The 26,290-nt window shown below is 47.3% G+C and overlaps 2 protein-coding genes across 2 annotated transcripts; both read left to right on the plus strand.

The window, feature by feature from the left end:
- The first annotated feature begins 1,905 nt into the window (after positions 1-1,905).
- On the plus strand, positions 1,906-7,235 carry cryaba (crystallin, alpha B, a). The gene is made up of 3 exons (XM_036536861.1): positions 1,906-2,135; positions 4,312-4,434; positions 4,820-7,235. Exons 1-3 carry the CDS (start codon positions 1,947-1,949, stop codon positions 5,006-5,008), a joined length of 501 nt encoding a protein of 166 aa, XP_036392754.1. The 5' UTR covers positions 1,906-1,946; the 3' UTR covers positions 5,009-7,235.
- Positions 7,236-9,003: 1,768 nt separating this feature from the next.
- nkapd1 (NKAP domain containing 1) lies at positions 9,004-14,002 on the plus strand. Its single transcript, XM_036537248.1, has 6 exons — positions 9,004-9,079; positions 10,047-10,123; positions 10,345-10,442; positions 10,731-10,856; positions 11,077-11,130; positions 11,900-14,002. Exons 2-6 carry the CDS (start codon positions 10,055-10,057, stop codon positions 12,330-12,332), a joined length of 780 nt encoding a protein of 259 aa, XP_036393141.1. The 5' UTR covers positions 9,004-9,079; positions 10,047-10,054; the 3' UTR covers positions 12,333-14,002.
- The last annotated feature ends 12,288 nt before the right edge of the window (positions 14,003-26,290 follow it).

The following is a 26,290-nucleotide window of genomic DNA, read 5'->3' on the forward strand; positions in this document are numbered from 1 at the left end:
CCGCTTTCACTCAAACAGCACCACACTTGACACCCCGTCAGACTCCCGCAGTTCCCATGGGTCTTAATGCAGGTAATGACGGCATTATCAAGGGAAACGCGACGCTGTGGAACAAGAAAGACGAACAGGGAAACGATGACTGGAGGCTCCCAGTATGGAGTATCTACGCGTAGAGCAGCATTATGAAGACGCTCTGAATTAGGAAACATTATTACAAAGAGAAACGTCAGGGGGAAAAATCGAAAATTGCTACAGTGTTGCATCTCGTTGAACTGGTTGCATTTTGCTTCCACACACTTGTTGAATGATTGGTAACTAGTGGTGAACTTGGAAATAGGTCCTTGGCAATGTTGTCTAAATCAGATCACACATAAAGTGACTGCCTCCGTGACGTCCGATAGCGAGTAAGTGTGTGTGTGTGTGTATGTGTGTGTATTCGTAACTAGAACAATGCAATTTTCGAAGATGGAGCAGTAAAACTATATTTTGCCTAAAGCGGAAAAATGGCCAAGGACGCCCCCTATTTTTCGTTAGTGATTTTTTGGGGAGGTACAGAAGGCCCAGTTCTGATCGGCAAGGTTCTTCACTGTACTCCGAAGTTTAGTATTGACTCATAAATTGTTTTGCGCCCCCCTGTGGTCAAACGTTATAATTTGTGCACTGGCTTCAAAACGCATGAGCGAGCAATTGGAACAAATGTCACATTGCGTGCTGTTGCATTTAGGTGTGGTATCGTACCCGCTTTATGTGCTGATATTATAAAACCATCTTACATCCATGATTTTCAGTTCTTGTGTGCAATGTGTCTGAAACTGCTCTTCTCTCGTTCGACCATGATATGCATGATGTACCATCGTTCTTTAGAGAGGATCTCACAATTACATTTGTTCGCTAACTGTTGTTAGCTTCAACAGAAAACAGAAGGGTTGGATGCAGCCGTAACGACGGCAGCTTTGTGGAACAGACGGACGTGTTAATGAAGTGCCACTGTTGCATTCTGGGAAGTAATCAGTTGCAGTGCCTCCACTTATTGAGAGTGAAATGTGTGATGGCAGGTTGACCCTCACCTCACTCCTCTGTGATTCCTCTTTCCATTCACTGACCTCAGATCAGTCCGAGCAGTGTGAAATGAGTCATAATAAATGCTTTGAGCAAGACATTGTGCCTCAGTTTTCCTCATAGTGCTACTTGTCTATGAGCAGATGGGTTTAAATTTTATTTTGCAAGCTGGATGTGTCAACAAAGGGCAATCTCCGTCTCAGACACCTGGTCCTCGTAGGACACTGGAAGACCATGGTTGAAGTGGATGCAGTGCATTGTGGGATACCGTAGAGCAGTGTGTCGAATAGGGGCATTATCACAGGGATTGATTCAGTGTGCTGTCAGCCACGCCGGCATCCAGCCACCAATGACCGCACCCACTGCCCGTCTCTGCCCGGTCCCCACAGTCAAAAGCCCAGGGGGCGGGGGGGAGCAGGGGGCGGGAACATGGCAGCAGGGCACTGAGATAAGAATCCCCTGGCACTGCTGCTGACTGGCATTCACGCCAACTATGAGGAACAGCCGGCTACCGAGCCGTTCCGATCCGCGAGCCCAGACAAACAAAAATGCTTCCGATGACGTGAACTCGGGAGGCATCAGCACTATTCAAATCCCTAAAAATACAGTAATCCTGCAGGTCTCTGTCTGAATGGAATCAGACCACCAGTTTAAATAAATATACAAAGTGGCACATGCTGGGAGGGAGAGAGAGAGCAAGGGAGAGAGAGAGAGAGAGAGGGAGACAAAACACTTGACATCACTGTTCGAGAAAGATCGGGCAGAGGGCGTGTGGCTGGCACGGGCTGGCAGAGGTGGGTATATATAAAGGGGCAGGAGGAGGAAGGCCAGCCCAGTTCTCTCACAGGGTACCACTGCAGCCCACATCCTTCTGTGTTTGAGGTACGATGGACATCGCCATCCAGCACCCCTGGTTCCGCCGCCCCCTCTTCCCCTCCTTCTTCCCCAGCCGCATCTTCGACCAGAACTTCGGGGAGCACGTGCCGGACAACGAGGTGTCGCCCTTCCTGACGCCCTTCCACCCGCGCCACTCCTTCCTGCGCCTGCCGAGCTGGCTGGACAGTGGCCTCTCAGACGTGAGTGACGCGGTGGCGTTCCGCTGCCCTCTCCCTGCAGGCACACACGCATACACACACTCACACACGCATACACACACTCACACACGCAAGCATGCACGCACACCCTCATATCCATGCCAAAACACACTCACACACTCACACACGCATACACACACTCACACACGCATACACACACTCACACACGCATACACACACTCACACACGCAAGCATGCACGCACACCCTCATATCCATGCCAAAACACACTCACACACCCACACATGCGTCCATAATCACAGTTATGGACGCATGCACTAACTCATGCACATAAAAGGCAGATGCCTTTGATTGAAGCTTGATCACTAATGATCCAGAGCCTCTGCTGTTTGTGTAATCGCTGAATCAATCCAGTGGGACCTTGTTGCTAATGCTCAGGACCAAACCCATGGATATTAGACCTCATGATTCAAGCACACAGAGCCACACAGTCCCACAGCAGAGAAGAGACAGTGACATCGAAGTTATAACTATAGGTTTAGGAAGAGTTGGATTTGGAACATAAGAACAGGAATACCCACCAAGTAGGAAAGAGGAAGAATTTGTTTTGTGGCTTTTTATGGAGCTTAAGTTCCAGTACAGAGTTTCTGATCTTTCCAAACTCCAGCTCATGAGAGCATCTGGAAAAACATGTCACCCATCTGTGAATTTAATGCAGTGGTAATCCTGTAGTTTAGATACACTGTTTTAGGTGCATAATGACAGACATGAAGCAGATGTTTAATGATGTTTAATGTTACTTTAATATGTACAGTTATTGATGTCTCTGTATATACAGCCTTGAACTGAATGTAATCAGTTATATTACTGTTTATTTATTTACCAGAAGTCTTATCCAGAGAGACTTGTCTAACATGTCATGATAAGTTAAGTGTGTATTGCAGGAGCATGAGGAGCAATAGCATAGGTGAATAGTAATAAAAAAGAAAAACAGTAATGAAATATAGTTAGTGGAATAATTGTTTTAGTATATATATATATATATATATATATATATATTATAGTGCCCAATTATCCTTGAAAACAATACACCATACATACATGTACATAGAACCTAACATTGATCAATGGTAAAAAAGCAGTATTGCATTCTTATATAAATAAGTTAAATCATACACATACACACACGCACACACACGTTACAGCACTGAATGAAGTTATCAGACAAGGTGATAAACTGATTGTTTTGATTCTAGTATTGAAAAGGGAGTGCATTATGGGATTTTACAGGTACTTCATAAAAACGCGTTGTGTTGGTGGGGACGGGGTGGAGATTCCTCTTTGAAGCGACATGTTCTGATCTATGATGTATGTATGCGCAACTATCTGAAGTTCTGATCTGTGATCGCTGTCGTAAGGTGCGCAAAACGAAACAGAGCCACATGCATTTCAACAAATATCGCAGTGCGCGTCCGTCTGCAGTCAAACAGCGCCCTCTAGAGCCGGCCCGCTGTCACCGACAGGGCTCTGTTACAACGTAACCCCCGCCTGGAATCCGGAGCGCACGTCACTGCAGCCCACTGCTTGATAACCGCGCTCACAAAGGCGCTTTGATTGTTTGTTTTGCCTCGCTTGTGCTTCTGCTGACAGCACGAATTCATCCACCATCCTTTGTTTGAGAAGATGTCAGAATTTTAGTAGTTTTCTATGATTTGATAAGAAATAGAAGACTCAAACCTGCTTAAGTTCAGTGCTGGAGAAGTGTCGGTGGTGGGCTTAGGCGTTTGCTATGTATTTGTAGCTTTTGTCAATGTCCAGACTGGAGGTTTAAAACCAGCCCTGTGCAACCACCATGGCTGAACCTAATATCTGGCTGTTCTGAACAGCAGAACAGGCACGTGGTTTCAATGGCTTCAACAGCATAGCATCTTCACAGAGGACAGGAAACTAAGCTGCCCTGTCATACAGATAAATGGGGTAGATGTGGATGATTTGTGCGGTGTTTGTACAAATATGTGGCTGGTCTGGGGGCTGCTTTTTATGTTGGGGGATATATCTTGTACATAGCATTCACTTTAGGTGGAGCGTTCTTTTTCTAGGACAGGCACTTCATGGTCCTGGCCTCTCAGGCCCCTGACATCATTATGGTCCTGTGGTTGTGCAGTGCTTGTGTGCTGATCATTTGTGTGTCCTCACAGATGCGCCTGGACAAGGACCGCTTCATGATAAACCTGGATGTGAAGCACTTCTCCCCAGAAGAGCTTGGGGTCAGGATCAACGGAGAGCTCATCGAGATCCACGCCAGACATGAGGATCGCCAGGTGACAAAACTCCTCCCGGCCAGCAGGGCGGCGCCGTGCAGCCTCATGGGGCTCTCTCCCCTGCACACCACATCTCAGTTTCAGTGTCATTTTTACACAACAGCGTAAAAAATGAGAATTTCTGTGGTGAGCATCTTGGGAACCAAAAAGATAATGAATGTGAGTTTCCATGCCAACCAATAAAACAGTTAAGGTTTTTATATAGTCACAGGGTGTTCTGTGACAGAGTGGGGGCAAATTCAAGCTTAGTAGATGCATGCAAAAGTAAACAATGCTAACAGATTTAGCATTATGAACAGGAAGATGTGCTGTTATCTGTCAGATTAAAGGTGAAAAGGGATGAGCGCAAACCATGGGGTCAGAGGTGTCTCTCATTCGCCCACAGGATGAGCACGGCTTCATCTCCAGGGAGTTCCACCGGAAGTACAAGATGCCGGCGGGCGTGGACCCATGCTCCATCACCGCCTGCTTATCCACCGACGGGGTGCTGACCATCTCCGCCCCCCGCAAGATGGCAGATATCGTGGAGCGCAGCATCCCCATCACCCGCGAGGAGAAGCCCCCGCAGCAGTAAAGCCCAGCCGCCAGCCCTTCTGCCACACCCCTGACTCTGCCCCCACTCCATAAACCCCTCCCATGCCCCCTCATCTAGGAACTCAAGCCCCTCCCCTGAATCCCCATTGGTGAACCCAAGCCCCTCCCCTGATTGCTCATTGGAGAATGCCAGCCCTCCCCGGAGTCCGCCACTGGGAGGCGCACAGCATGTGTAGCGCACTAACATAATGACAGATAAACTCACTGGTTTGCTGCTGATTCATGACCAGGCTTTCTTAGCTACTGCCACATGATTCGTTGGTGTCCAGGAGTGGTCAGGTTGTCCTTTAAGTATTCTTCTACCCTGTAAGAGCAGTGATGGAGAGGAGGGGGTCTTCCCCCTATGTGGAAAGAATAGTGTGAACTTGCAGGTTTCTCTGAGCGTTGTGTCCCACTAAACTGTGTCACCTTTCCTTGTACCTGGGTGTTTTCTCATCTTTATTTTAAAAGCACAGATTTGTAAGCACAGCTCTGTTCCAGCATTGACAGCAGCCCATGTCTGTTCACCTGCAGTACCTGCAACACCTCAGCAAACACCATCACCTTTACAGACAAGGCCAAGTGCAAGATCTTAGCCTGGTGACCAAAGTGTTGAGAAGGTGCATTCAGCACTACACTGGTGCGCTGCTCTACAGATAGCATCAGAAAGCCCTCTCTGAAAATCACAAAGGTCTGCATTCATGGAGCATCAGTTTCTCAAGAGGAATAACCAAATGTCTCTCTCTTTCAATAATGGCAAGGACTCCACATTACAGAGTTCTAAAATTAAAGGCAACACATCTTCCATGTGTATGAAAACCATTTGAATGAAAAGCATCAGAGACCGCCGGTGATGGTATGCTATGCTTCCTAAAACACTGGTTTTAGATGTGGTGCCTTGCAGCTAAAGAACCCAAAAACAAACAGGCTAAAGAGGGGCTTGGTTTTGGCCTTCTTGGGCCCAGCTGAGAGAAGCCAGAAGCTGGTCATTTTCTGACTTTGTGGCTTACTGCAGAAGTGGCAGTGAGATTCATGTATTTGCTGATCAGGCAGGTCCTGCCTGGTTATTGTTGACCGTAAAAGGACTGCAGCTGATCCTGGATCAGTGGGGGTGAGGTACTCTGTCATCAGTACAGTACATTGCCTGGGAGTGAAGCTGACAGATACTGAGGGAGAAGGAGGGTGTGTGTGGATCTGCACGGCCTCTTTAAAGCTGGAGTGTTACATCTGCTCACCTGGAACTAAGCAACACCGCAGACGTTATCAATAATCTTATGCTTGTTGCAGAGCCACCTAGACAGTGTAATGTGAGTTCTGAGTACTTTCCACCCCCAATGTCTGATGCAGGATCACTTCAGATAGTGCAAATCCTAATCCCAACCAATGTGAAAAGAAACCTGACCCAGGATCAGTGCCTCGGGTTAGAGTCTATCCATGTCATGATTTGAAGTGACCTGGTGAAAGGGTAGGTCTGTTGTAAAGGGATGGACTAAAAACAGACAGCCTTTGTGTGTGTGTGTGTATGTGTATGTGTGTGTATGTGCCTGCATATGCACATGCATGTGTGAAAGTGTGTACTTTATATGTGTACATAAGAGGGTTGACTGGAATTCATCTCTAAAACCATTGAGCCATTTCGATCTGCTCTTGACCTGCCCCTCAGATTCCAGGGTCTGGGTGCAGGGTAACGTGGCCAAGAGGTCTTACTGTGTATCTTTCTGTGAGCTCAAGATGCCACCAGTGGCAGGGCGGCTAATAAGACTTTTTCAGCCTTTCCCAGAAACTCTATATTTTTTTAGATTTGACAGCTTCAGGTGTAAGCCAGATGGGACACCACCAGTGCAGTGCCCCCTGCTGGTGAGCTGGAGACTCCCGTCACTTCCTATTTGAAGGGAGGTTTACTGGCACAAAATGAAGAAAAAGTTTTTTAAGAAAGCCGAGGGACAGCGTATATCAAAAGATAAAAGACGTCAGCCACAGCCAGAGTTAAAAGAGCAAAATCCTAACCCCCCACCTGTATGACAGAGAGTGAGAGGGCTGGGCCAGGGGTCATGTGATCGGCAGAAGAAAGCTGCTGTGTTTCCACACTCTGCTTATTGTTCATGTACTGTTTCTGTTGCTGCATAATCAAACATTCCTGACAATCTATAGCGGTGCACTGTATTAACACACGTGTTAATAACAACGGCAATAATAAACCTGAAACGTTGATCCAAAGGAAACAAAAATGCCTCGGAGATTTGTTCTTGGCAACTGCCATCTATCTGCTGTTGGAGTCCTCTCACTGAGGATATCTGAATCCAGGTTATTGTAGTGAAATATTTCCTCTCATATACAAAACAAAACAAGCCACATTCATCCTGATACTGAAATGTATATAAAGGTCGCTCTTACTTACTTACCTACTTACATTGCTGCTTACCACACCCATGTATCTCCTTCAGGGGCGCAAACACCTGCAAGCTTCTGTTCAGGAAAAGATTTGTGTCCATTATCAGAACAGCACTGCTGCTGCTTGTGCCACTTCCACATCGTGCAGGAACTCAATGTGTGAGAGCAGGAACTCACTGTGTAAGAGCAGGAACTCACAGGTTCATTTTCAAAAGGATGCAATCAACACCTCAAAACTGCAGAAATAACAAGCAGCAATAACCTTTATTATAAGGACAAGAATGATTATAGGGAGCATTTCCTTTGCTTTTCAACCTAAGCTTACATTGGGTCAGCATAGAAATGAATTACTGAAGGATAGATTAACACTGTACTGTGTTTATATGAACAGAATGAGAACAAAGCACTCAATATATAGTGTACATTAATCTGCCATTGCTATGAGCAACATTTAGAGTAATCAGGATATTCAGAATGAAATACAGGAAAGGGTAGTCCATGTTTCCTAGTGAGTGACTGAGGGGTTTTGTTACATTAAACATTAAAATTTCCTTTCATGATGTCCCCACATGTCAGCCTCTGTGTGAAACAGGGCCTGTTTGCGCGTGGCCCAATCTGACCACAGTGGATCCTGCTTCCTGGATCCCATTGGACCCCCTGATTATTGTGGGGGGTGTGTGGGTGGTGGCCCCAGGGGTATCGGTGCCCCTGCACCCCCTCCAACTGCGATGTTACACACTGCTAAGCCTGAGGTGCTCAGAGATCAGGGACCATAGATATCACAGAACACATCCTGTCACAAATATCTATGGTGGGTACAGGGAGTGACAAGATGGGGGTAGAGGCAGGAAACAAGTGATGATCAGACAGCAAAAAGCTGTATCACATTTAATAAACATTTAATCAACCATACTGATTTTTTAAAACATTATGATAGCACTGATATATGATCTGTGTAAACAAATTTAAAATTAGGCAAAGAATAACTGGATATTGGCCCATGAAATGGCCTCTAGAGGGGTCTGGATGCAGAATGGTAAGGTGACACCCTTAGGGAGGATGTGATGTCACATATAGTCCACCTGTTGAATTCTGGGAAAACGCTGAGGAATGTGCTGGAAATGCAAATATTTATTGATCAAAAATTTAATAAGTACATTTTATTTAAATAACTTAGATTTTTAGATTGGAGCAATTTTCCGTTAGTTTTTAAGGATACATGGTCATTCTGACCACTTTTCCATGGGTTGCCACGGCGAAATGTGAAGGATTTTCAAAGACTATGGGAATTTTTACTGTGGTAAAATATTTTGCCCATTAGTACAGCAGACCGATAGACCGATTTACGGTCCATATCCACCGGGATCCCAGTCCGGTGCGGTTACCTACCCTCACTTTCACACGCCGGGCGCATCTCACTTCGCCCACTCCGTCCACTCGGCTTCTGAAATTCGGCGCCGTACGTCACCTTACTATCATCATGATCGACAGACCCTTATCCAATCATAATGCATCATCCGTTCAGTAGCCAATGAACTTGTGAAAAGGCGGGTGCAATGCTGTGACGTTTCCCACAGAGGAAACGTGTTCGAGCTGAGAGGAAGTGTCAGCCATTCGCACTGTTTGGGGACAGGTTATAGCAAAACAAACCACTTTTCTACTTTTACTTAACTATTCCACGGTAAGACTTCATTTCTGCATGGAGGGAATGATGGTTGTGTTACTGGATTTATGTATCCACACCGAAACAAGCCGTAGGGAGCTGGTTTGCTAGCTAGTTACTTGTTTATACCAAGATGGACTAGTTAGACTAGCTAAGGTAAATGTCTCTCGGAGTGGAGCCATGTGTAGATTGCTTACTAGCTAGCTAGCTAGCAGTGATGTTTCTTTGTAGAAATCAGCTAACATTAGCTAACTGAGTACGTATGTAGCTAGATCGTTTCTGTTATAGTGAGGACGGGTGGGGATTTTAGCCAAGTGGGTAAGAATCATAACTTAGTTAGCCCGCTAACCGAGGGGAAATTAATCAGATAGCCAGATAGCTAGTTCGCTAACAGTTGATCTGAAAAGCCTGAAGCCAGTGCGAAGTGTTCGTGTTGAAGTATTGAAAAATGATAGCTAGGTAACCAGCCAAATGAACCAACTCAATGCATTCTCTGAATATCATACTTCAGGTTAAAAGAGCAACAACCTCTTTAGGTAGGTAGTGGCCTGAAATGTGAGGTTCTGTACAGTTAGGGGAATTTTACATTTTGTTCAGTAAGCTAGCTGTAAATACTGTGCGGACAGCCGGCCCGTACCCGTACAGGATCCCGACACGTATCCCCGTCTTGTAACGTGTGGAGTCTCGCTGGGTAACAGATGCACTAGCCTACATGCCTGTACACTGTTCCCAGCATTCTACTTTTGATTCACTGATTAAGTTGTGATGTATGGTTAATCTATATGGAATCAGACAAAATCTTCAGTCTGTTGCTATCCGCTCAGATTTTGTGCAAGTTTGAACATGGCACAAAATTAACATTTCTAATGTTAAGGTGACAATTATGAAGCCATCAGAAGTTGAAGAAACGGACATTTAAATTCCCGATATTGTTTTTATGCGTACCTGCTTAGCGCTCATCCTGGCCTCACCCCTCTGTCTCCAGGTCTCATCATGTCGCGGGAACCAATGGGCAAAGTGTTGCTAAGAAATGTAATCCGTCACACAGATGCACATAATAAGGTAACACCTCCTGAGAATGTGATGTTTTTCTTCTCTCTCACTTCAAGTTATTTTAAATGGCTGTTCGTAAGTCCTTGTTCATATGTGTCGAAAGCACATTTTTGTGTTTTGAGATTCGTCAGTCTGTTTGTGGTGTTTCCTGAGATTCGTTTTTTAAAAGCGCTAAGTGTGTTTGTGTTTGTGTGCGTGTGTGTGTGCGCGTATTTCCTGGCTGCCCGCAGATTCAGGAGGAATCGGAGATGTGGAAGCTGCGGGATATGGAGAGACAGGCTCCAGCCCAGACTGCGTTCCACAAACGGACCCCTGCGCACATGCACAGGTTTGCATCCTTAAACCACGTGTTTCAACCTGTTTGTGTAGTGCAGTGTCAAGCATTTAACCAGTGACTCCCATGTGACGACATATGTATGCATGCATATTTTTGTGTGTGTGTGGAGGCAGGGGTTGGGTTGTCAGTGCCTGTGAGGGTGTCCTTACAAGCATGTTCATGCGTGATTATGAATGCATGTGTGTGTGTCTGTCTACATGTGGTGTTTGTACCTGCGCATGCACGCATGCGTGTGTATCGGTGTGGCACAGCGAGATAACGGTGTGCTGTGTGTATCAGGGGCCACATGCACTGTGACCGTTTTCTAGAGGAGACGTCCGTTTCGGCGCGTGACAGAACCGATGAGCGAGAGGCGCGATACTGGACACGCAAACTGTACGAGTTCGAGGCCAGCGACCCCGACAGGTGAGTGCGGCTGTTACACACCGGGAGGCTGAGGCAGGTGGCACAGCGGAAGCGTTGTTGCTACACTGTGTGTTTTGGCAGTGTTTGCCTTGAAATGGCTCTTTAATGGCTACTCCACAGTGCCGCAGCAGAGCAGGATGCAAGGATTCCAGCATCACCGTATGCCACGCCACCATTATAAATATAATGTAATGTATGATTGTCATTTTGTCTGCTGTAGGTGGGGACACAGTGGCTTTAAAGAGCTGTACCCTGAGGAGTTTGAGCTGGACAGGTAAGACCATATGGTGAACAGCTTGGTTTAAGTTTTGTTGAAGTTTCATTTGTGCACACAGAGCACCTAGTTCAACACACAGGCATTTTTTTTTCTCAAGTGAGGTGTAGTAAACCTTACCTGAATCACTCAGAGTTAAAGCAGTCATTAAGTTTAATGTAATACACCTGTAGCTTGTATCAATTTATGCTTTCATGCACAAAAATCTGTGGGAGCGTTTGTTGGTGTTATTATAATGGTAAAGTGGCTGAGGACTTGTTTCCATTAAACTGAGTCCCCCTGACCTGACGCATGAATGTGTCTACCTCCTTCATGTGCTGTGTGGCTGAGTTTGCCCCTGTCTAGGTGTATTTCGCTATCGCAGGCTGGGCATTGCTCAGCTAAAAAAGTACAGCATGAAAAGCTGTGTAAAATGCATCCCTGACAGATACACCTGTTGGTGATAATTAATACTTACACCTTGCTGTATTAATTTTCATTGCTTTTCCAGTGTTGCTGAATAAGGCCAGTGGAAATTACATTACATTACATTACAATGCATTCATTTAGCAGACAGTCTCATCCAGAGCAACTTCCAGCACAGAAGTACAGAAGTGTATTGATTCAAGTTGAATGAGCAACAGTTTCAGACCAGGCTGTGGACATGATATAATATGCTGCTGTGATGGGTGTAATGTCACTGTCACATACACAGTTCCATGGATTTATGACAGTTTTATGAACACTTTTTCTGCTGTATATTAATTAATTTGTCTTTTTTTCTTCCCAGTGAGAAGGAGGGCAGTGACGGAGAGAATCACAGGAGGAAGAAGGGCAAGGCTGGCCTGGAGGCCGACAGACACAAGCGCTCCAAGAAGTCCTCCAGGAAGAAGAAGAAGAAGAAGAAGGAGAAGAAGAAGAGGAAGGCAGAGGAGGCGGCGGAGGAGAGGAGCGGCAGCGAGGGGGACAGCGACAGGCGGCGGAGGAGGAAAAAGAGCGGGAAAAGCAAACATAGGAGGAAGAAGAGGGAGCGAGAGAGGGGGAGGAAGGTGGAGAGCAGCTCGGAGGACAGCGACTCCGCTGGCAGGGACCTACCCAGGAAACGGCACAGGAAGCCGGAGAGAGACGGCGAGGCCCAGGACCAGGCAGAACCACACAGGAAGAAGAGGAAGAACTGGAAGGCCACGAACGAGGAGAACTCAGAGGAGAGCTCCGAGGACTGAGCTCAGGGAATGTTGGGCCTCCTCCTTGCCGGGGGTCCTGCGGCCCTGGCGAAAGGCTGGAGACCTGTGCGTTTGGACTCAGTGGAAGTGTCTGTGTGACTCTGTTCTGCAGGCCTTTCCGGGCCTGGTCCTCCATGCTGCATCAGAGGCATGGAGGGATTCTGCAGTTTAGGGGCTGGCTGGGACCTGGATTCTCCTTTTCCACTGCAGTGCTGGAACCAGGCTGACCCAGCGCGGCGTGGTTACCGCTCCCCTGCATTTCCTGCGATCTGAAGATCGGCGTGGTCGCCGAGCTATGCGTGTGGCTGAGGAGGTCCTTAAAAGATGAGGAGCTACAAAACCGTCTCTGACAATGGCAGACATTTAGAGGTAGAAAGATGGAAAACAACCTCGAGCCTGAACAGGGTCAGTCTGCCTCCTGTTCCACGATGTAAGTAATGAGTCAGCCTGGCTCCTGCTCTGAAGTGGGAAAGGAGTGTAATGAACCAGACTGGTTCCAGCTCTGCAGTGGGAAAGGCGTAGAATGAACCAGCCTGGTTCCAGCTCTGCAGTGGGAAAGGCGTAGAATGAACCAGCCTGGTTCCAGCTCTACGATGGGAAAGGGGCCTCGGTTTCAGCGGAGAATGGGTAACGGATGACAGCAGGGACTCCTCTTAGGGACATCAGGTGTACTGGGACTGTGCCACTGCATCTTAAGCTGTGTTTCTGCTGACCCGCTTTAGCTGGAGGTGAGGTGGAGGGGTCCTGCAGCAAATGCCTGCTTAATCCCAGGTGCTGTAACAGTGCCCAGAAGAGTCATGTGGAAGTGGCCAGGTTTATCCTCCAACACAGCGCTCACTCATTACCAGTCAGCACCACCTCGGTCACATGTCACACTGTAGAGCAAATATTCACCTATGCTTTCTGCTAGATCCACGTAGTCAGCATCATTCTCAACAGTGGTTTTAATGTGGTCTCAGTAACGCTGGGGTAGCAAAGGTTTGGATTTATCGCTCCGTCATGAACTAAACTAGCAAGTTAACGTGCCGGTTTGGTAAATGACCCCTCATTTATGTTACAGAAGCGAAATGGGAAGATGCAGGCAGATGTAGGAAAGTAAAAAGTAAGTAAGAGTTACGGTAATGCCAATGGATTGCATTTATATAGCGCCTTCCAAGGGTATCTGTTCTCTTTACAGCAGAGATGGAGTCACCTCAGCTGCTGGCAGTGTGTAGCCGTCACCTGGGAGACGGGGCAGGCCTGTGAGAGCACACCAGTCACAGGGCAGGGCAGTGAGGCACTCACTCATGGTCTGCACAAACCGACCAAGAACAAACTGCATTTAATCATGGTGACGCTGTCTGTGTCGTTTAAAAAGTCTCCTAAAGGCTGTGAGCAGGGGGAATCGAGCTCGGTGTGGATGCTGACCTTGAACTGAACATCCTCTCAGCCCAGCCTTTTGGGTAGCTTAGTCTTCTCTGGCACATCACTGTTGAAGGCACGTGTGTGAATATGCAGGCATTTTACCACACCTATAGGGAAATGCATCAGGATAAATGTATACAAGTCATTGGTTTTGTATACAGCTAATTGGTTTTGACATAAAGCAGCATGCACACCAGCCCTCCAGCCATGGAGCCTGACACTCATACTGCTTTCATGTCCTGGATAGGCCTGGCCACCTGTAACAGTGACACATGCAAATGACTTGTTTTTCTGTCCTGTTTGTTAGATATTTATTTTTTAACTTTTTATAAATTATTAGGAATTGTGATTTGAAAAATAATAAATATTTTTGCTCTCAAAACCAGCTCAAACAAAGAGCAGTAACAGACCAGCTGTGGTCCTCTGCAGTTTTTTCTCTGTCTGATGAGTGAAGGGAGTTTCCTCACAGTAGTTTTTCACCGTTTGAACGCCGCTGCGGTTTCTCAGGGCCACCAGCTCATCCAGCAGCAGGTGGGAGAGCAGCCGGCTTCCTGCACCTCACTGCCAGGGGAGTGCGGATGTGAGCGAGGGAGAACATGCTCCTTCATACAGGAGCGTCTGCTCTGTGTCTGTGTACCCACAATGCACCCCGGCCTGTCCCAGCGCTCGGCTGAGTGTGTGAGCCTCTGTGCTGCTGGCTGCGTTGGACGGGGCGATCTGTCCTCCGCGTCCGGACCGTCCCACATTCAGCACCCCGCTGTCAGTAACGGCTGGGGGGCAGGAGCACTCTCAGCTCTCTTCCCTGCTCTGATGTCTGACAGCCAACGCACTTTGCAAATAAAATTCAGGTTTGACTTGTAAATTTTGTACACTTTGTCAGACAGTGTTTTCCCCCATTACTAGTGGTGATTGAATTCTTGTGTCTATGAAGGTGAATATAGGAGTGCTGCTCCACCCCTGGCCCCCAGCGTGGAGTCTCACATCACTGGTCAGTCATAGGATCTCTTCCAGAGGTGTTCTGTCCTTTTTCCTGAAATTCCTCCAATGAATGAAGTCTTTGACCTGACAGTAGGGCTTCACTGGCCCTAAAATGGGTGGAGCCACAGTATTTTATTCCGGGGCAGCAGTGTAGCCTAGTGGTACGGGGCAGGACTTGTAACCAAAAGGGTACCGGTTCATTTCCCCGCTGGAGCACTGGGGCTGTGCCCTTTGAAAAGGTACTTAACCCACAATTGCCTCAGTAACTATCCAGCTGTATAAGTGAATAGCATTGTATAAACCTGTAATTGACGTGAGTCAGTCTGGATAAGAGCATCGTTTAAATGCCAGTAATGTAATGTAAATCAGTGCCTTGCTGATTCCAACCAGTTGTAGTGTTTTGCTGCCCAGAGCAAAGTCTTCTGATTTGCTCCAGTAAAACAGTGATTGGCAGCACATGCTCACTCAGTCGTGTTGATATAACCAACTGACGCCCAAATAGTTTGTCAGGTTTCTGAGCTCATTTTTGTGCAGAAATTTAGTTCAGCTGTGTCAGTGCATTTTCCAGACTAATAGGAAACACCCCTAAATTTAAACAGGATGGGAGGTCTTTGTCAGTGTAAGTGTCAGTTGCAGGTCATACTAAACCAGATTTATGTTATCTATGTAAAAAAAGAAGTCTGCTCCCGATTTATAGATATCATTATTGACTCCTGTTCTGCAGCCAATTTGGCTATATGGAAAAAAAGACCTTAGAACCAGCATACTATGAACTCAAGGCACAAATTCAATTCTGAGCCAATCAAAGTCACTGCAGCATAAATTTTCCTCCTCGGAATCCGGAATGCACTCAGAGCTCGAGTGACTCCATGCGCGTCACTACCTTGTGTTATTTTGTTCCCTGCAGTTTTGCGGTGAGGCTTTAATCCGGTAGCCTTCCGGCTGTGACGCTCTCAGAGGGGGGGACAGGGGCGACACTGCCTCACCCTGCTGGATGTGAGTGGGTCAGTGCCCTGCTGGAATGGGGGCCTCTCTGACCGTGTTTGGGTGGCCCCGTGGGACCGACACCGAGCCCAGCACACATCCAGGGTGGGAACTTGCATCACCGGAACTCGCACATTCCAGACGTTTTATATTGTTGTGATAAGAAACAGTCACGACAGAAATGCAGAAAGTATGCATACAACAGGCAGCCAGAGTACCATGACTAGTCGCAATAGAAATAAATTGTATATTGTGAACATATTATGGATTTTTCAGTGAATACTTGGTAAAAGATGATGTAATATTTTAAATCTTCCTTAAAAACAGCAAATTGGCCAACCATTTGCTCTAAAATAGTCAAATTAGCCATATATTAAAAAGAAACCAGCAAAACAAAAACATGAAAAACATATATCTGCCCTGAAGGGGGAGAGAATTCCTGTTAAAGGTCACGTGGAATTGAAGGTTGAACTGAAGAAGAATGTTCCGTTTCTCTCCTTTTGTCTTAGCATCTCTTGCTCATCTCCATGATCAGCATCACTGAGGCGCAAGGACTCATACTGGGATGCACCCCACGGCTGTAGAGGTTATGAGAGTGATGGATTGGAGTAAACCTGTGAGTGGATTAAATACTGCAGATAATCCTTTTGAAGTTAAAAACGCACCATCAAAGTGTACTTCCCAGTGTCTGCAGCCAAGTGATGACATGATGCATTCGGCCAAACACCACTGCGCTGTTTTGGTTTTTCTCAGGGAGGAATTGCCACTCCTTATGTACTTCTTTGACGGTTAATGGCCCCTATTCCACGAGACTCATTAAAAGTTTAATGTACAAGAAGAATGTCTTTATTTCTTAGCTTTTGATAAATTTGATTTAGATGTATCTTGGTCTATAATTGGACAGGACCTTTTTCATTTAGTGCTGGTGCAGCCATGAAATGCATGTATTCATCATCTGAAAAACAGGTTAAAAAATGGTTAGTTTTTTTTTCTTCTTCTTCAGATTTTGCGAAGCACACCCAAGTGACCTAGTACAATGAGTTTTGAGGGCCTCATTCCATAACGGCAGTTTGAAGGGAGCGATGACGTCAATGGGGAAACCTGATACTGCAGCTTCGTTCTGCTCGGGGGTTGTGTCTGTGTCCTCCTTTGTGTGCTGATTGTTTTTGGTCATGCTGAAATAATACACAGTGATAAGATCGTTGACAAAAAAATTCTCTTGAGCTTTTAAAAATTTTGTTTAATCTGTTCGTGAACAAAGTTCAAGTGACACTGCTCAGAGAATATTGAGCTTGCCTGCAGTGAAATTACTATCCATTCTTGGAAAGTCCAGAGGGGGGCAGTGCTGAGCTTAAAGTGAGCCTTATGTGTGTCCTAGATTCAGTCTTAGCCGCACTGAAGGTCTTAACTGATGTTAGCAAGTGTTCCATTAAACTCAGGATTTTGGGAAGAATGGAGACACTAAATAAAACTCGCATAAAATTGCTCCAGTACTCAGAGTGAGGGAGAAAGCCTGCAATCTCGGACATTATTATAATATATAATATAATCTCGGAGTGTCTGTTCTCAAAATTGTGCATTGCCCGTATGCTTCTTTTAACCACCCGCCACCGAGGCACAGACACAGTTAGCCCTTTCTGTGGAGGTTCGTTATGTGTGGAGGTTCCTGTTAGTCCGGTATCACTCTGTGAGCGTTTCCCTCGGGTTTCAGCCGGTCTTTGTGGCGGATCTGTGCTCATTGATGGAGGCCCAGCTGCAGAGCCCATCACATGACTAACACCACAGTGACCAAACACAGCGGCAATGCAGAGCTATGCGCCCATTGGAGCCCCTCTTTGGGCTGCTGACCGTGCAGCGCAAATGTGTGTGTGTGTGAGTCAATTAAGCGCTGTGTGATGACAGGCCATTATCCGGACCATAGGACCGTCAGTGTGTTCTGTAAACAAGGCCCTCGTCTGCAGGGCTGCGGGAACATCGTGTCTCTGGGCTGCCTAACGGCCGCCGCTGCTAATGGGCCTGCATGGGGGCTCCCCACCACTTCTGAAGCTTATTAAACCCCGAGAGCTGCCAAGCGCGACCATCAAATTGAGTTAAATGCAACCTGCCCGGCGTATAGGAAGAGAATGTCTCGTTCTGCCGCTGCTCTGAAGCACCGATTCACCAGAACATTGCTCAGCAGTGCAAAGGGAACAGACCCGGAGACGTGATGGGGGCGCAGGGTCTGCTGAATGAGCGCCGAACACACAGCAGCCTGTGTGTGTGGAGATACGTATGGATCCGTGTGTGCCTGTACCAGCGGGAGTTAGGCTTTCTTTTGTTGCAGTGGAAAGTGAAACTCTGGGAAAGTTTGTGGTTAGATGCATAAAGTCTAACCAAAGTAAGTGGCCTTCAAAAGGCAGCTCTAAACATCTCCACAGGGTCTAGCCAAACACTCTGTTTCCTGCGTCACACTGACTCACTCAATTCCCTCACACCCCCAAACGCCACCTCTTACCTGTTCAGACGGTTCTCGCCTCCCCCCTGCTCAGAACAAGATGCGTAATGGAGTATATTAGGAAATTAGATGTGAAAGATGCAGCCGTACCTGAAAGCTCCAAAAAGCCCTCAGAATGTTGCTGGTGGAGAGTGGAGGGAGATTCTGTCATTAGAGTCTATCATGGGCACCACGCGGCCCCGAAAATCAAATTACCTCCATTACCCAGCCTGCTCCATCCACCTGACCTGCACGGTGGAGCACTCCGCTGAGTGTACCTTTACTGCACCATGCCATGACTGTCAGTGTGCGAATTAGCTTACCTATAGATAGATCAAAGTGTTGGCCGCGGACAGATGGCTCTCGCTGCTTTAGCTGGGAGCGTGGCAGGGAAAGAGGCCATTTTCACACAGTGCAGGCAGAAGCGTCAACCTCGCTTTGCTGAAGCAGACAGCACCGCACCTGGCCCTCAGAGCTGTGCCTGTGTGATCTGAAGCCTCTCAGCGTCTGCTGTGACATCATAAAGGCCCGCATACACTGAGCTCCACAGTCATGTCAGCCTCCGCCCGCATTTTAGAGAGATCATCTGAGCTGTGCAGCTTCTGCAGGGCCTATACCACCAGCTCAGGACACGGACACACTCGCGTGTACACGATGGGTGTTGTTCGTACGCGGTAGTGACCTCCAACCCCGCTGGAATGGGTCTGGGGTCAGGTATACCTGTGTATGTTCAAAGCAATCCACACCTTTCAAACGACCCAGAGCTGACACAGGACACCACACCGGGAGTGTGAAACTGCACTGCACTGCACCCGGCCAGCAAAAGAGAAGCTCTCACAGCCACTGCCACTGCCTGCGTTATTACACAGCACTGTTAAAGGAGGTGTGTACAGATGTGTGAACATCAGTAGATACTGTATTTAAAATGACCTCTGACCCATATCCCCTCACACTGACCTTTCCATGCCCCACCCCTCCCTGGTTACTGTTGCTACCGCTGTCATACTTGCTTTGAAGCCCGGTGATGGTCAGTGAAAAGGGGACCGAGCAGACACTATACACTGCACTGCTTCTTAGTTTCTGTCTATTTTTGCAGGATTGTCCTCTGAAGAATATTTTTGAGGTCCAGTTTTCCACGTCTGATGCAAGCTCATTGTTCTGTATAATTCCACAGGCTCCTCCTGGGCTGAGGAAGATGGCCGTCTTGCCCTCCCCCAAACTGCCCTGCTTGGCAGCTGACTTCTCTGCAGGCCGGCCCTTCGTGTTTCACCCTGTCCTTCCTAAGGGTCGCGCGCCAGAGTGGACCTGCACTTCGGGTGGTCAGTGGAATTCACATGCGGTCACATACAAGCCAGCGTTGACATTTGTTGCTTTGACTCCACATAAAAATATACACTATCATTATACCTGGTGGAGTGTTTAATACAGACTTTAAATGATGTGATGCACAGAACAAAATGATTATTCCTCTTAACTCTCCACTAAATGAGGATTACTGAGCTGAAAAAACTCAGATCTGTCCTCAGCTTCCAGCAGATGCTGTTTGCTTCCTTTCAGGCAGGTCTGTAGCCTTCAGCAGGTTGTGCTCAATGTCTGTTTATGCTCAGAAAGCATATATTTTTTTAAATCAGCACGCGGGTGCTTACAACCCCCCCCCCCCTCACATATTCTCAGCAGGTCCCTGTGTCCCCCTGTGTTCCAGAAACGGGGTGCCCAGGGTGAGTGCTGTCTGCAGGCGCGTTAGCGGATCCTGATGCCGAACTCAGTGGGGCTGCAGGTTCACACTGACTGCGTCTCCATAGCGTGCTAATTATTCACCTCCTCTGATAGATCCCCCCCCCACACTGGTCTGTAGTGCGTCATTTGCAGACTGGCAGCCACAGCCCAGGAGTGCGCGCACACACACACACACACACACACACACACACACACACACACTCTCTAAAGAAAAGGATTCACACACACACACACACTCTCTCTCTCTAAAGAAAGGGATTCACACACACACTCTCTCTCTCTAAAGAAAGGGATTCACACACACGCACACACACACACTCTCTCTCTCTAAAGAAAGGGATTCACACACACACTCTCTCTCTCTAAAGAAAGGGATTCACACACACAGACACACACACTCTCTCTAAAGAAAGGGATTCACACACACAGACACACACACTCTCTCTAAAGAAAGGGATTCACACAGACACTCTCTCTCTCTAAAGAAAGGGATTCACACACACGCACACACACACGCTCTCTCTAAAGAAAGGGATTCACACACACGCACACACTCTCTCTCTAAAGAAAGGGATTCACACACACACACACACTCTCTCTCTCTAAAGAAAGGGATTCACACACACACACACACACACACTCTCTCTCTAAAGAAAGGGATTCACACACGCACACACACTCTCTCTCTAAAGAAAGGGATTCACACACGCACACGCACGCACACTCTCTCTAAAGAAAGGGATTCACACACACACACGCACACACACTCTCTCTCTCACACACACACACACACACATTCTCTCTCTCTCTCACACACACACACACACACACATTCTCTCTCTCTCACACACACACTCACACACACATTCTCTCTCTCTCTCTCACACACACACACACACACACATTCTCTCTCTCTCTCACACACACACACACACACACATTCTCTCTCTCTCTCTCTCTCACACACACACACACACACATGCGCTCCTGCTCCTGTGGCTGTGTGCGTCATCGGGGCTCTTCGCGGTCCCCGTGGTGAGACGGACAGCTCAGACGTCTGTGGGACATCTGCAGAGGGGCACAGATGGGAGCATTGCGTATGCACCGCTGCACTCCTCCTCCTCCCCTCCTCTTTCCCTCCATCCATCTATCCCTCCTTTCTCCTCTCCTCCTCCCCTCCTCTTTCCCTCCATCCATCTATCCCTCCTTTCTCCTCTCCTCTCCTCACCTTTCTCTCATGCCATCCATCTCTCCCCTCCTCTCTCCTGTCATTCATCCATCCCTCTTTTCTCTCTCCTCTCCTCTCTCTCCCTCCATCCCATCCCACCCCTCTTGACCCTCTAATGTCAGGCCCTCACAGGCCCCCAGGCTCCCCGGCTGGTGCGTTTGAGTTTCCCACCACTGTTCCAGAGATGGTGTGAGATAACAGCTGTGATTTCACATCTAGGCGTGTCTCTTATTATCTTTGCACGCAAGGAGGACTTACCTGTAATCGGTCCAGAAATCAACTGTCACGCATCTGAGCCAATCACGTAAGAGTGCTCTTTGTGCTTGGTGCCTAAGGAAGGAGACACACACACACACACACACACACACACACACACAGACCACACACACCACACACTTTCACACACACTTTCACACACACCACACACACCACACACACACACACTTTCACACACACTTTCACACACACCACACACACCACACACACACACACTTTCACACACACCACACACACCACACACACACACACTTTCACACACACCACACACACCACACACACACACACACACGCACAGACCACACACACACACACTTTCACACACACCACACACACACACACTTTCACACACACTTTCACACACACCACACACACCACACACACACACATACATATACACAGTGCTGTTCTCTCTGTCGGGTCAGAATGCAGATATGGATATATGGGAGGTTGATAGCATGTCCTCTCTCTTGCTCTCGCTCCTTTTCTCTTTTCTCTCCTCTCATAGGCATTGTTGTTGTATGGTGGGGTTTCGGTAAAAAGCACAGTCCTTTCATTGACTTCCAGCTGGATGTTTGAGGTGACCTTGAGTCTGAGCAGATGAGAAATGGCTTTTGGAAGGACCAGAGGCTGAGACACCGGGGCACATGCTGCTTGGTCGAAGAGGGACCATGGGCCTCCCAACACCCACTGCAAGAGCAGTGAGCCAATAACCTTCTGCCCAAACCTCACTAACGCAAGATAGCATGGGCAAGTAGCTTATTGTAGTACTCACAATCCCTGTCCATGTGACAGCCTGCTGATATAATGTGCTGGATCCATCGTGTTTGTGTGTGTGTGTGTGTGTGTGAGAGAGAGAGTGTTCACATGTGTGGAAGCACATGGTATGTATAGCACACCATGTGTCTGTTTCTAATCTGAATGCATAGCACAGGACATGCTGTTCATTATGAGGTCATCAGCACTGCACTGATCTGAGTCCAGTTGGCATGGCGCTGCCCTGACCTGTGTCTGTGGGATCAGGTTCTGCGGTGGGGTTTTGTAACGGGGCCAGAGGAGGTGTCTCTAATCGTGAAAAAGGGGCTTCTTGTGTTTGGGAATCAGAGCTGAGATCAAAGCTGAGGCAGGCCCGATCTTCAGTCGGATCTCCCGAACACAGCCCCGTGGCCTCCCAGCAGCCCGGGGCCGTGACGCTGGCTCTCTCACGCTTTATCTCTGCAGTGCCTGGTTGGACAAATATTCTTTCAGGGGAATTTTGCAGAGTTAAACAGCCAGCAACCCCCCCCCCCCCACACACACACCCCCCTCCAGCGTTTTCCACAGACCTGTTTTCACAGCTCTCGCTGCAAAGCCTTCTGGGAGATAGGGGTGACGTCAGTAAGTGTCAGCTCAGCCCCTGCGCTGCCTGTGTAGATAAATTGTGCCAGTAATTGAATTAGAGGAGCGTCAGGAGCCCGGAGCTAATTAGGCCTTTCGGCAGCTGCTCTGTTGTTGCCCCCCCCCCCCCCCCCCCCCCCACACACACACACACACACACACACACACACACACACACACACACACACACAGCTGTAGCAGTATGGGTACTGCGGGAGCATTGCACAGCCATATGAGGGAACAGAGTCCCTCAGAGAGAACACAGACTCTTTCACCGAGGTGCGGTGGGGGTGTGGGGGGGGGAAGCGGGGGAGCGAGATTCGGGGAAATCACTCGTGTTATCCTTTCTGATTGCGCCATAATCGCTCGCCCAAGGAAAGGTCGAGTTTTTTTTCCCAAACAGGTGACAATCTGGAAACAATCTGATGAATATGAAGAGCTGGCTGAGGCGGGAGTCTTTGTTTTCAGATTGGGGGGTTTGAGCGCTGGGAGTGCTGCACACCACGTACACAGTTTAATTCCTGAGATCCTGTGGGCTCCTGCGGGATGTTATCTACTGCCTGTACCGTCGATGGTGCGTTAGAACCTGAATATGCAGCTCCAGATCTGCTGTTGCTGCTACGGAGGGTGTGACACAAACTTTTCCCTTTTAAGCAAAGCAAAGCAAGTCGTTTGTACTTCCAGCTAAGCCTGTGAAAGCACCCTGAGACTCAGCCCTACCACAGGAACAATTCAATAAAGTACTACAGCACACTGGCCCACGTACATTACACCTCTGGAATGAGGTCATTATATGCTATAAACTGCAGCACTTTGGACTGTGATTGAAGGCACTTGGCGGATTGCATACTTCAGTCCTGTTCCTGTTTATGAGTGTCTCTCTGTATAGACTGAGGGGGTGTTCAATCTCTCAGCTCAATATAACTTTGAGTAACGGGTTGAAGTTATCATTACATTCACAATGTACCGCTGACTGGCCAGGCTAAGAGCGACAGTCCTCCAGAGCTGTCAGTACATGTCTCTCCTTTGCCTCTCAAACCTTTACATGTACCACTATGCCACAGCAAGATCAACAGTTCGCCTGCACTGTGATAGAGGTTTTGGCAAATATGGAGCATGTAAGTTATTTTTATAAATATTTTTATAAATTTACCAAGTATACAAGATCCTTAGCCTGAAACACTGTCATTGGGTATTGCACAATGGTTTATCTGGTGATTTTTGGATCTGCATAATCCTGATGTGAAAAAAAGGAAAAATTCTACAGCAGCTTTTGATAGTGATTAAATGTAAGATAGGATTACTGAATTCATATTCAGACCAGAGTAATCCTGATGTTAAAATTCTGATTGATTGAATATGATTTCAAGCTTTAACCCCAACCGGGTCGCAAAATCCAATCCCTGAAGTTCTGACATATCAGACCTGGTGATTGCTTTGGACCCCTCCTCTACACCACTTCCCCCAAAGGCTTTTAGGTGTGTCTGCTTGTAATTTTGAGCTGTGGTCAATAGAGGGCACCCTAACAACAGTTTCAGACAACATTAGAAACACGCACAGCATGTCAAACGCTTAAGTTTCCCTGTCCTGCAATAACATTACTGATGTGATGCTTGTGTTTTGGCACATCTCAACTGCTGCCAATGTGTAGCATGGATCTGGGCGATACACAGTGGCTATTTTGCACCAGAACGCTTGAGTTGGAGGGGTAGGTATCCGTTTAGTCAGTTGCATAGGGGAGACAGTTAGATAACCGGCTTTAGGAAGCCAGTTGGACCAGGACGAAGGGGAACCCCTTTCTCCTCCGGATGTGTCATGGAATCATGAGTCAGGAGTTTAACACCTCATCCGAAACACAGCAGCGTCATCGCTGTTAGACTCACACAGGAGCCCAGGCAGTGAGGACATAATGCTGGTGTGGAGAGGAGGAGATAAGAACCCGCTCTGATGTCAGAGGATGTGAGGAAGCACCCTGAGGCAGAGCGTGGGTGAGGAAGAGGATGGCTGTCAGTGAGGAAGAGAGAGGATCGGCCTGGTCGTCAGTGATCGGACCGTCAGCCAGAACACACCAGCTGCCAGAGGGAGCTCGCTTCCTTCAGCTTGGCTCTGGTGGCACCAGTACCAATGCACTGTGGCTTTGGTTACTGAGGATTCTTCAGATTAAAAGTGATTCCTCAGGAATGGAATGCAGGGGTAGTATTTAATGTTAGCCTTGCTGCATAGGGCAGAGTGACAGCGCAGCCCCTAAAGTACCAATGACCTGCTGATGTGTTGAAAAACCGGGCATATTTGTTGCTTTTCGTGTTTTTCTGTCCTGATTTTCACTTGGCTTGACGTTCGCCCGGTTAGATCACCTGTGTCCAATCACCTGTCTGACTAATGGAGTGATGCAGGACTTATGCAACCGCCACAGTCACTCAGGCATGTCTGAGGCCGTCACCAGTGATCCATCAATCAAAAAGATACACAAAACATTTAATCAACATCCAAAATCCATGTGCTTTATTTTTCAGAAAACACACCTGCATAAAAATCCTTTTGATAGTGAGCATGTCAACAATCATATTTGGATGGTGTGCACTCAAATATTTACATATGTGTTTCAGGGAGGGGGAATCTATTGCGTGACAAAGGTTACATGAGCCACGCAATATCGGGGAAACGAAGAGCTTTTCTTGGATCCAGTGGGAGGAGCCCACTGGAGTTCAGAAACATCAAGTCAATCAGGTCATGAGCATTGCCACCTTCCTGATAGTGGCAGCAAGGTCAATCAGAGGACAAATTGTAGTTCAATAGTTCCGTTTGTTGGTGACGCATGTGCTTTGGCTGTATGAATGTATCTCCGTCATGACTGCCAAGCCAATACAGCTGAATTGATTTGGTTTGAACTGAGATGAATTCAGCGCAAATGAACTGAACTGCACTAAATTTAATTTAACTGAATTGAGCTAAAATGATCGGAAATCTAATAGAATGGCACCTGTGAAAACTCATGCATAATTTTGTTAAACTGTTTTGCCGCTGTGATTAACCCTTATGTGAGACAGACAAGGGGAACACGGGTGCCTAAAAGTGTGTTGAAATGCACAGGTTCCTTTGCTAAATGGCTTGAAGGGAGAGAATGATATCGTTTGGTTGCTATTAATAGACCTGTTGACCATGTTTGAACTGTTCTAAAAAGCCATGAACGCAACTTTGCCTGTTGCAGTAATGACAACATCTCTTAACTGTTTAGCTACATGCTGGCATCCGAATCTTTACCTGTGGTGGTTCACACAGCCTTATCACACAACTTCATTACATTGCTGTATTCCATAGTTTCATAGCTTCCCGGATTTATTACACAGGTTTATTACATAGCCTAATTTCATAGCTGTATTGCACTGCTTTATTACTCAGCTTTATTACACAATTACACCACTTTATTACACTGCTGTATTACTTAGCTTCGTTTCCCAAAGTTATTATTATGGTGGATAAAGGGCTGTTGGGGCCCATGAG

This window comes from Megalops cyprinoides, chromosome 9 (assembly GCF_013368585.1).
Source record: "Megalops cyprinoides isolate fMegCyp1 chromosome 9, fMegCyp1.pri, whole genome shotgun sequence".
NCBI classification, from domain to species: domain Eukaryota; kingdom Metazoa; phylum Chordata; class Actinopteri; order Elopiformes; family Megalopidae; genus Megalops; species Megalops cyprinoides.

Bases quoted from the DNA above. Each gene is read 5' to 3' on its own strand.
- nkapd1 (XM_036537248.1), top strand. From the start codon at position 10,055: ATGTCGCGGGAACCAATGGGCAAAGTGTTGCTAAGAAATGTAATCCGT. The intron at 10,124-10,344 runs GTAACACCTCCT...GGCTGCCCGCAG, and splicing joins ACACAGATGCACATAATAAG to ATTCAGGAGGAATCGGAGAT. The intron at 10,443-10,730 runs GTTTGCATCCTT...TGTGTGTATCAG, and splicing joins ACCCCTGCGCACATGCACAG to GGGCCACATGCACTGTGACC.
- cryaba (XM_036536861.1), top strand. From the start codon at position 1,947: ATGGACATCGCCATCCAGCACCCCTGGTTCCGCCGCCCCCTCTTCCCC. The intron at 2,136-4,311 runs GTGAGTGACGCG...GTGTCCTCACAG, and splicing joins TGGACAGTGGCCTCTCAGAC to ATGCGCCTGGACAAGGACCG. The intron at 4,435-4,819 runs GTGACAAAACTC...ATTCGCCCACAG, and splicing joins CCAGACATGAGGATCGCCAG to GATGAGCACGGCTTCATCTC.